At 38.3% G+C, this 11,789-nt stretch overlaps 1 protein-coding gene across 1 annotated transcript in view; it reads right to left on the reverse strand.

The window, feature by feature from the left end:
- Positions 1-11,776, reverse strand: part of ogfod3 (2-oxoglutarate and iron dependent oxygenase domain containing 3) — a 38,431-nt gene extending 26,655 nt beyond the window's left edge. Inside the window, exons 1-7 of the mRNA XM_006797012.3 lie at positions 11,587-11,776; positions 9,763-9,989; positions 7,942-8,017; positions 7,762-7,804; positions 5,272-5,336; positions 4,411-4,467; positions 713-866 (exon numbers count right to left, since the gene is read on the reverse strand). Of these exons, the coding sequence (XP_006797075.1) occupies positions 713-866; positions 4,411-4,467; positions 5,272-5,336; positions 7,762-7,804; positions 7,942-8,017; positions 9,763-9,989; positions 11,587-11,654 (690 nt within the window). The 5' untranslated portion in view covers positions 11,655-11,776. The remainder of the gene's footprint in view (positions 1-712; positions 867-4,410; positions 4,468-5,271; positions 5,337-7,761; positions 7,805-7,941; positions 8,018-9,762; positions 9,990-11,586) is intronic.
- Positions 11,777-11,789: the final 13 nt, after the last annotated feature.

Here is an 11,789-nt window from a genome sequence, read left to right on the forward strand (position 1 = left end):
TTTCTACCTAATTCTGACAGTACATGTCAAAGTCACAGGTCAAGTGGTTATTTGAGTTAATGTTACCTTCCTATCAGTCTGCCCATTCCCCTCTGATTTCTGGCATCAGACATTGTCACAAACTGGATTCACTCATTGGATATTTTCTTTTATTTTAAAAATTATTTTTAATCCTGGAGATGATTGATTGGGGAAAAAAATCCACAGTTCATAAATAGTTTCTGAAATACCCAAACAAGTTCACAATCATGCCGCGTTCCAAGTCACTCACGTCACCGTTCGTCCTCATCCCGATGCTCAATTTGAACTTTAGCATGTTGCTGTCACCATGACTACATGCCTGAATATATTAGGCTACTGCCTTGTGATTGACTTATTAGATATCTGCATTAATAAGCAGCTGAACAGATGCACCTAATGAGGTTTCCAGTGAGTGTATACCACAATATAAAATTCATTAATTGCCTCTATTGCACAGACTACTGATACGGACAGAGATAACTCACTAACATTAGTGAAAATTCATTTTTATTTCCTTATTCTGTTAATTTAATGATTAATTAATTAGCCTACCTTATGAAACCTACCTTGTGGAGGTCTTTAAACTTAACAAGGTAACGTCGCTGACAACAACACATAATGTCGGACTGGTTCTTTTAGTTTTTCTTGCTTGTTCTGAAAAACAGACGAGGATCCGGTTTTTGTGCTTTACCTTATCAATGTGCGGGTGCCAGTACTCGTCGTGTTGGGTCTTGGCTGCCGTGCTGTTGATCCTGGAGAAGAAGGTGGGCTTGGTGAGGTACATCAAAGCTGGGTCCAAACCAAACGTCTGAGCGATAACTTCCTGGATTCGCCCACGCACATCTCTACCGGGGAAAAACAGACAGAATATGACAAGTTGAAAGCTCCGACTTTATTTCTTCAAACAGAATGATTTATGACACCGTCAGGCAGCGCTGCTCGAGCTTTTAAAAAAATATCCCAAATAAAGCTCTGCAGGGCTCAACAAGCACTGATATTTACACAAACGCTCGAGCACTAGCACTATCCAAATCATATACAAAAGAATAAGAACAGAGAAGACATTAAATTGTCTTAGAAATGAACTTTTAAAGCAAGATTGGAATATTGTATATGAACAAACAGAAGTTAATAAAGCTTACGAAGGATTTTTAAGAACATTTAACACATTACTTGATAAAAACTGCCCAGTAATTGAAATCAATAGGAAACACAACTATGCAGGAAGACCATGGATGACTAAAGGACTACAAAATGCCAGCAAAAAAAAGAATACCCTATATCGAGAATTCATAAAAAAGAGAACAATAGAAACTGAAAGGAAGTATAAAACTTACAAAAATAAATTAACTAGTATAATGAGATCCTGTAAAAGAGAGTATTACATTAAAAGGTTAGAAGACAATAAAGATAACACAAGAGATATATGGAATGTATTAAACAGTATAATCAAAAATGAATCAAGGAATAATGATTACCCTGGGTACTTTAGAAAAGGGACAAGAAGTATTAATGACATGGAAGAGATAGTAAATGGCTTTAATGAATTCTTCGTAAACATAGGGCCAAAACTGGCAGAAGAAATAAAGGTTGATAGAATAGAAAGAGACACTGGTGAAAATATTGAAAGGAATAGTAGCTCAATGTTTTTAAGAGCATTGGAAGAGAAAGAGATTTATGACATAGTTAGAGGACTTAAGAACAAAACCAGTACAGACTGGAATGATATTGATATGGTAACAGTAAAGACAGTTATTGATGGTATTGTAAAACCATTAAAATATAGATTCAACTTGTCGTTTCAAAAAGGAGTTTTTCCACAAAAAATGAAAGTTGCTAAAGTTATCCCCATTTACAAAACCGGTGAAAGGCATCATTTTACAAACTATAGACCAGTGTCAACACTCTCCCAGTTCTCTAAGATACTGGAAAAAACTTTTCATAAAAAGATTTGACAGTTTTGTGGAAAAATATGAATTAATGACAGAGAGTCAGTATGGGTTCAGAAGCAACAGATCAACAGCTTTGGCACTGATAGATTTAATGGAAAAGATAACGGAATGTATGGATAATAAGAGGTATGCGCTCGGCGTTTTCTTAGATCTAAAGAAGGCATTTAATACTGTTAATCATGAAATTCTATTAAAAAAACTGGAAAAGTATGGGTTTAGGGGAGTGGTTTTGGAATGGTTAAAAAGCTATGTAGGGAATAGGCAACAATATGTACAAATATAATACAAAAGGACACTCTTTCAAGGATGCCAATGTTCACATTTTGGACAGAGAGGACAGATGGTTTGAAAGAGGAGTGAAAGAAGCATCTATGTCCACTGTAAGCGACCATCTTTGAACAGAGGCGGTGGTTTACGACACCAACTGTCTGCCATCTATAATCCAGTTTTGAGTTCCCTCCCCAGACGCCTTAACGCCCACTCTCATCCTGGGCCATCTGACCTCAGGAATTCGCATGATAAGGTGGGGCCAGGTTTCACAATGAGCTCACCCGAAACCCTGGCTGATTGGGACCCACACCCAGTTTCACACCTTGGCTCAGGCGATTAGAGGATCATCAGGGGGTCCTTTTGTCCCTCTGTGGGGGGAAACTCCCACTAGGTTTATATCTGGGACTCCCCACCATTTGACCTTAGAACTGAAGAAGCTTCTCGGATGAGAGGTGAAACGTCTTCAAGCAACTTAAAGAAGTCCAGACGCTTTTCTTTGCAAGCTCCTTTGACTACGATGACCTGGATGACTGAGAACCTTCACAGACAATATGTACAAATAAATGAATAGAAATCTAATTTGATGGATATAGCTTGTGGAGTACCTCAAGGTTCAGTACTGGGTCCAAAAATGTTTATTATGTACTTAAATGATATCTGCAGAGTATCGGAGATTTTAAAGTTTATAATATTTGCAGATGACACAAATATACTGTGTTCAGGTGTGGAATTGCCACAGGTTTTGGAGATGATCACACAGGAATTAACGATATTAAAGAAGTGGTTTGATATAAATAAATTCTCATTGAATCTAGATAAAACCAAATTTATGTTGTTTGGAAACCAAAAGAAAAACATCAAAGTAGAAATATGTGTTGACAATGTATATTTAGAAAGAGTAAATGAAATAAAATTTCTTGGGGTGATCATTGACCACAAGCTCTGTTGGAAGCCACACATTACTTATGTTCAGGGGAAATTGGCACGGGGCATTGCCGTCCTGGGGAAAGCAAAGCATATGTTGGATCAGAAAGCACTGCACATTTTATACTGTGCTTTAGTACTGCCATATATGAGCTACTGTGTAGAGGTCTGGGGAAACACATACAAAAGTAACACACAAACAATAACTATAATACAGAAAAGGGCCATTAGATTAATAAATAATGTGGGGTACAGGGACCATACAAATGTACTCTTTGTCAAAATGCAAGCTATTAAATTCCAAGACTCGGTGAAGCTTAAAACAGCGCAAATAATGTATAAAGTAAGAAATAAATTGCTTCCAAAAGAAATCTGTAAATTGTTCATAGAAAGAGAAGGTGGGTATAACTTAAGGAAATGGAATTTAAAAATACAAAGTGCTAGAACAACTTTAAGAACTATGTCTATCTCAATTGCAGGAGTGAAATTATGGAACAGTCTAACAGAAGAAATAAAAGAAAGTAAAAACATAAAACAGTTTAAAGTAAAATATAAAAACCTAATTTATAAGAATGAAGAAAACGGGGTTAACCCAGGACGGTAATGTTGCTGGTAATGGTGTTGTGGTTCTTTTTGGGGTTTTTTTTGTTTTGGTTTGTTTGTTTTTCCATAACTTGTGTATCTGCAAATATACACATTCTGTATTTTTCATATGAAAGAAACTATACTGTGGGGGGCTTGCTAATTTCTTGATTTTGATTTATGTTTTGTTTTGTTTTGCTTTACTTTTGTTTCATATGTTGTTTGTTTAATTTAAGACTAAAAGAAAATTAAATTAATTAAATGAAGTAAAACTTGAGGGGGTAGGGACAAATAATTAAATACTTCTGCCTACTCCTTTTCAAACAAATAATGGAATGATATTTTGAAATGATTGAAATAAAAATGAACTGAACTGAACTAAAACTGCTATTAGCAAAAGGTTTGTGACAATGTTCAGTCATTTTAGTTCTATGTTACTTTTTAATAATAGAAAGGTTGTATGTGCACATTGGGAACAACAAAACCTAAATATGTGGACATCTAAATGATGTAATAGTTGTGTATTATCGATGCAAATAAAACAGGACATGTATTAACAACTAACATTGCGTATGTCACCATTTTAAAAATTCAGGTGTCTCTTTTTGGTTTAAACTCTAAAAATATACAGAAAGATTTTTAATAACGGTTCCTTCGTCACCTGTAAAGCTGGAAATCCTCTTGTGTGAATACATCCTTGAGCCGTTCCCCAAAATACCTGCAGTCACATCCCCACCGCACAACCACAGGCAGGTCCAGACACAGCCGATCAGAGACACAAACACAGAGAGGAGGACGGGGGGGGGGGAGCAGAGCAGAGGAGATGGGATCTGTTAGGAGAAATTAATATTTCACAGCACAGTGCACTATTATCCAGACAGGTATTCCCACCCAACCGTCCAAACGCAACAGATTCTGAACAACGTTTCACATGAGGAAGTCCCCAGCTGAGGGGAGGCTAACAGGGTGGGAAGTGAGCTGGGAGTACCACCGTCACCGTTTCCTGATTAAAGTCAGCCAGATGGTCCCTGAGGATCTCGTGTCAGCCACCTACGCTATGTGACTAGAGAGCGACGGAAGGAAACTGAGGCAGAAAACTGATTGTACCAGCGGTGATGAATGAGATTCGTGCGGGTCGCTGAACCTGTAGAGTTCAGCTCACAGAGTCCATCATCATTAAGATTGATTGTCAACTCGATAGTACGATGTTGTATGTACGATCTGCACATGATGTTGTAGGCAGTTCCTGCTGGGGAACAAACTGGAAAAACCTTGTAGACATAAGCACCGAGTGTCTAGGGCTGTAAAATGAAGCCAATGCACAAGCGCCAAAATCTGCAGTTCCAAAACGGAGTCAGTCCCCATAAATTAGCATGTTAAAATGTTTTCAGCCTGGTATGTAACACAGTTTGGCCTCTATGGATAGTTTCCCCATTCATAAAAACGAACAGTCTCTGTTTGTTACACAGTTTCTGTGTTGATCTATAAAAGAACAAATAAAAAAACTGATGTACTTTCCCACCTGTATACGTTAACAAACTGTTTTCCCATCGACAAGGCTCCAGAGTGCAGGTCCAGTATGGAGGCCTGCAGGGTACAAACAAAAAAAACTGGAATGTGTGCAAATAACAACAAAAAACAAGTCAGCTGAACAAATAATTCCAAAGTGTTGATGTGCACTGGTACAAGCATGACACAGTGACCGTTTCAAGGGTCAACACTGATCCCTCAGTGGCCTTTTTGTGGCGTTCTCCCTCTGCCCTTTACTTGTTATTGCTTATCAACTCCTCGGGGACACTGATCTGAAAATAAGTCATTTTCAAAGAAGTCTCTCTGTGGCTTCCCCTCGGTTCATGTGAGTGTCTTAACACTCCATAAACAGCTCCTTTATTGGCTGTGGACCAGGCCTGGGGGGAGCGGAAAGCATTACTGGAGAGTGCCCGGAACATCCAGGCAGTCCCAGTTTTATCTTCCACAGCAAAAGAGCCAAAGCTCTAGTTATTGATCAAGCCTGCCCTCAAGTGCTGAGAGGGCCCATTACAGCAGTGGTGGTTTCTAGGTTTATACTGGAGTATTATTTCATTCACATCCAACAAAAACACAGACAGCACATACACATTCCTGTTGTTGAACAGACTTACTAAAACTGCTGATAAAACTTCATCAGACACTAATTCCTAATACATGTGCCACATACCAATTAGTTTTCTAAAAACGACAGTGCCCGGGTGTTTAAGAGAACTGTTTGAACTTTCTCAAAAGAAGCCATTACATACCGATTCATTTACATATCACATAGCCCATGACAGATTCAATTATTTTTTTATTTAAAGAAAAACAAAAAAAACAGCTGGATTTCCTTCTGTTCCCCTGTCAGCTTTTTCTTTTTTTTAAAGACGGATGGGTTATTCAAAAGCTCTGCTCACACTCCCAGATGGATGTAGACAAATGCATACATTAATCATCCGAACAGTGAGGGATCATTTTGACGTAGAATACAAAGTTGAAGGGAGATGGCTCATAGTCACCCTCAGTGTTCATTTACCTTGTTGTATTAAAGTTTGCCCTCTGCAGATTGCTGCTTTGCAACAAAACCCACAATAAAGCAGTCAAACAAATACTGACTTTTAAGCTTTAAAGAATTGTTTTTGCCTTATAAACTGTATTTCCATCTATATTTGCACATTTCAATAAATCCCTGAGCCCAGTTCTCGTTTTCCTGGCAAAAGAAAGAAAAATGTGTCTCTTAAAACAAATGTTTACATTTTTCTTGTTTCCATTATTGTTCTCTATATTGTCCTCTGCTGTCCACTCTTCTTGTCATTGTTTGTTCTAGTTTCTTGTTTGTTTGTTTATGTTTATTGATTGATTAGCATTCAAATATCTCAGTGAAGACAGAACAAAGATTTACCACAAAGCAAGAAAGCATGAGACAAGGCTAATCAAAAGGTATTGGCTGAAGCATTTGCTTATTACGCCAACCCTTTTAACAAAAGATCTTTTAGCATGCAGCTCCTGTACACAGGGCTCGAAGCAAATAATAAAATTCAATTCAATTCAATTTCATTTATATAGCGCCAAATCACAACAAAATAGTTGTGTTCTAATATGATGTCATCACTGTTTTTGTCCTTTTTGTCTGTAAATAGTGTATCTGTATGTTTTTACTAACTTGTGTGTAACATCAACCTGCCAGAGGGTCTGCAGATGGAAATTAAGGGTATAGGCTATAATCATTTGCATTTGTTAAAATGTTCATTAATATGCATTGTCCCTCTTTCAAAATAAGATAAGATAAGATAAGATAAGATAAGATAAGATAAGATAAGATAAGATAAGATAAGATAAGATAAGATAAGATAAGATAAGATAAAACTGTGTGGTCTGAGATTGGGTTGCATATAAGCATCCACATACCTGTATAACATTTTTGTCACTTTGATCCAGGTGTGACAGTCTTACTAGACTGAACCTACTAATGTATCAGTTTCAACATGACAGTATGAGAGGATCCCATCTTACTAACTGGGTAAAGTTTCTGTCACTACTAATAAAAAAATGATTCTGTCATGTTCCTCTAATACTTCTGTATCTATAAAGAGACTGAAATGTCTATAAAATGAAACTTTACCATGATAGGATGAATTTCACAACACTGCACATGAATGCCCTCTCATTACAAGTTATAGGACACATGTGTAAATATCAAACTGGCTATAAAAATATACCAGCCATGATACAAAAACTCTAATGCAACATACAATCAACACTCAAGCTGAGTAAACAAGGTGGGAGTGGATGTTTTGGAGTGACGTCCATATTTCTCATGTTAGTTTTAACTTCAAAGGCTGTTTGTTAATATATTTCATGCTTTATTAGTATTAAAAACACAAACCACCCATTTAATCCTGTATAAATGCACTTGTTGAAAGCTTGCTGTCTCAGAGATAGCCGGGTTATCCCTGCTTCACTGTCATGTTATTCCAACAGCATTATTTGGGGATATACTCACTCCTCCCTCTGACCCAGCCAGAGCCAGTCCCCTCTCAGCCAACCTGTGTGCCAGAGACAAAAGCACAGAGAATAATTCAGCTGCACCGCAAAACACAGAAGATGATGAAGGGGAAAAGCACAAAGGTAGCAGGGAAGGGAGGAAACTGAGACACAGCGCTCTCAGAATGACATTGTTTACCTCCTGAGTGTCTGAGCCTCCTCCCTCGTCACCACGCCGTCTGTGACAGCACGGCCACACTTCTGAGGGGTGCATCCTGAGGAGAGGACGGCCAGGAGAGGTTTTCAAAAACAACAGAAGCATAAAAATAATTGTCAGTAGACAGGGAAAGTGGGTAATAATAAAAGCAGTACTGCCAAAACAACAGTTTCTTGCTTAAAGCTTCTCACTTCATTATCTTTAGGCACTGGAGAGGCACAGTTTGAGCTGTGGGCAGCCCTCATGTTTAAGAGAGAACAAATACAGATGCAAGCCTCAATCAATTATCCATGACTTCTGGGAATGCAGATTATTAACAGTTCTTCAAAAGTGGCACATGATATGCTCAACTTCTGTTCTACAACACACCAGTACAGTACCACTTTAGTACACAACTGGACAGGACAGCAGGCTCTATATCTCCCAGTTTGAGTGTATATCATTAAGACAGTATTATATATCACAAAGAAACCTGAACCTTGACTATGACTGCTAAACCCTTAGTGATGGAACGGAGCACTGCCTAATGAGGTTAGATGGACTTTTGTCATTTTATTTAATATTGTTTGTTTAAAAAAATGCAAATGTATAGAAAGTCTTTGAACTTATACTCTTGGAATAACAGACAAAATTATTTGCTGTCAAGATATTTGATTTGCTGAAATGCTTAGCAGCTAGATTGACTATTTTGCTAGAATAGATTAAACATCATCAGGCTCCTCCTCCGCATCCCTACGAAGAATAATATTTTTTTTAAAAACAATACTGAAACTAATAATAAAACCTAAACTAACACTTAACACCATAAAAATACTAGCAACTGCCAGTACTACCCCTCAAAACTTAACCTCTGACCTTGAGGTCGCTGAGATTCGAACTCGTCTGAGATTTTGGTATCAATTTGAAGCTCTTCTGTCACCTCGTTCTCCAGCTATCCCCTTCACAAACTTAGGTGTCCTCTGCCTGCCCAAGCAGCAGGGTTACAACAATAAATACTGAAGTGAAACTAGAAAATCCACTCTAGAAGCTAAACTGAATTAAAAAGAAAGTCAAAATAAAAACTAGAATAGGTCAGATTTCCACCAACATCATACAAAGAAAAACGTAAAAGAAAACAAAAAAAACTTTCTAAAACTGAGCATTTCGAGTTTTCGCTTACAGGGATTACTTACACACATGTTGACAAAAGTTTTTAACTTCATCATATAACAGTAGATATATGCCAGAAAATAAAGAAAAAGCATAATAGATTCTTTTTTAATAGAGTGATCAGTGCTATAAATATTAAAAGAAATCACTTATTGCCACATTACTCACAATCCAAGCAGCAGCAGATTTCCAAAAAGTCTGCCACTTATTCCAAAACATGGCGATGTTGACTCTTAGCTGTATTCTTTTTACCGTGATAAAGGCCTGAGCACAGATGCAGCGATACAAACCACAAACACACCGATGGACGCAATTAGCATATTTGGGTACAAGTACATAAATTTGGGGCTTCACCTTACGCACTGTAGCTTTGTAGAGCCTTGTAAAGAGATGTGCAAGAGATACTGTACTATGCTGCCATCTAGTGGATGAAACTTATGCTGTTTTAAAATCAAACCATTTGAGAAATTTAAAAAAAAAAGCAATTGTGAAAAACTAATAATAACAGTTCCAGTTTGATTTTAAAGCCAAAAATGTGCTGCTGGATTAAAATGGTATTCATTAACTAGACAGAGCCTCAACCCTGCCATGTTTACTCAGCACAGGAGTGTCAGCTGATTAGCTGACATTATGCAGTAAGAACAGGAGCCTTACCTGGGTAGCGTTTGTAGTTGTCATAGTCTTCAGAGCACTGGACGCTGTAGACTCTGGGCTGAGGTGCGACCAGCTCCCCTTGGCTGACCAGAGTTTCTGTGACGTCACTGTCCAAAGAGGTCATGTACAGCCACGTTGCCGCCCCACATGCAGACAAAGCGACCAGCAGCAAGGCCACAAGCAAACGGGACCCCCGCCATGACGATCCCTGCCTCAGCGCATTACCTCTGACCAAGACAGAGAAAAGCTCCAGATAATCAGCTGAAGTTGAATTCTGAGAGAACTTCCATAACATGTTTAGATGAACTAAAGCCATTTCTCTCTCAGGTAACAGTTAGAGGGATGTACTGAGTAATTATTTGACATTTGTGTGTATAATAGGAAAATCCAAGATTGTATTGTTTCATACTTGTTTCCATTTCTAATGCACAGAAACTGCATAGCAAATTCAAAACAAATGACATTCTTCATTAAATGTCATGGCTAAAGAAATATTAGCTTGCAATAACAGTGAAATACATAATTATGTGGCTATAAATGAAAAACCACCTTAAATTGATGAACAAATAGTTGAAGTAGTGAAATCTATCAGTGGAAACTAAATAACACTAATAACATCAACATTCTGGGATATTGATCTGGTCAGTTAATTAGTTACAACTGGTTCATTAGAGGAACCACAGGTTTTACAGGTAGAGGCCACTGACATTTTTCCCCATCTTATCTTTTCTGGCTGTTTTTTTTTTTTCTTTTTTTTACTAGTTTTGCATTCCACACAGCTTCAAGAGCATGAAGGAAACTGCATGGAGACAGGTAGGAACTCTAGACAGAGCCATAGAAGGTCCACAGATGAGAGCAGGTTCCCCCAGAGCCCATGTGACATGCGTGAAAGACTTCGGTGGAAAACATTACGCTGCCTGTAACGTTTTTCAGAATGACCGGTTTGGGGGTGGGTCAGTGACAGTCTGAGGAGGCAAATCCATGGAGGGATTTAGGTCTATTGGTCTAAATCCAGTAGAACACCTCTGGGACGTTATCTTCGGTTCAATCCTTGCTGCCAGTTCACACCTCAGATTGTGCAGGAGCTCAGTGATGCCCTGGTCCAGATGTGGAACGAGATCTCCCAGGTTACAATTCATCATGTCATTAGGACCATGCATACAAGCGCATGGGGGGCCACACAAACTACTGAGTACTATTTTGTGTTCCTGCAATGAAATTTTGTCAAAGTGAACTAGCCTGCTGCGTTTTTTCCCCACTTAGATTTTTTGGGGTTTCTTTGATCTCTGTAGGTTGATCATTTTCATTTCTTTCAAACAGCTTGCATCCTTTCACTCCTAACACATTACCCAGTCCATATCAGTGTTATGACATGATTTTATTTCCCCCAGTGAGTTCTGATGTGTTTTCAAAGTGTTCCTCAATTTATTTTTTAAGCAGTATATATGCAGTGTACATATACATATAATACATGCTTAATGACGAAGTTTTTAGTTGGGGCTGGATCATTGTTGAACCGGGCATTAATACTCAGTCAATATATGTCACTACATAATTATGTGAAATGCAAATATTATGTGCATATTATTGATTCACTTATGAGAAAACTGTGCACAGGAAAGCACAACTTAAAAGTATTTGGTTCACCTGAACACTCTATACCTGTGTTATTTTAACATTAGCTTAGCATTTAGCCAGCTGACGTTTCACCGCGGTCAAACACGGTGACAGCACCTGACTGGCACACACTCCCCTTTCACACCGTACAGCTGTGCACAGGTGAGCACATTAGCACGTTTTTTTTGTTTGTTTTTTTAAGCTCACCTTTTAATTTTCTTCTCTATCTCGGCTGCATTCGCACCCTTCGCGTTTCTTTGCCGTACTGGAGCCATTCCACCTTAAAACATCTACTACGTAGCATTTAGAAACGCATACAGTCACACACGGCCGCAGTCTCTTGCCTTCTTCCACTAAACCATACCGCTCACCCCGCCAACAGCTTGTACAAGCTCCCGAAACTCTCTACT

The sequence above is a fragment of the Neolamprologus brichardi genome, chromosome 8, assembly GCF_056152115.1.
Source record: "Neolamprologus brichardi isolate AB-2024 chromosome 8, ASM5615211v1, whole genome shotgun sequence".
Taxonomy (NCBI): Eukaryota; Metazoa; Chordata; class Actinopteri; order Cichliformes; family Cichlidae; genus Neolamprologus; species Neolamprologus brichardi.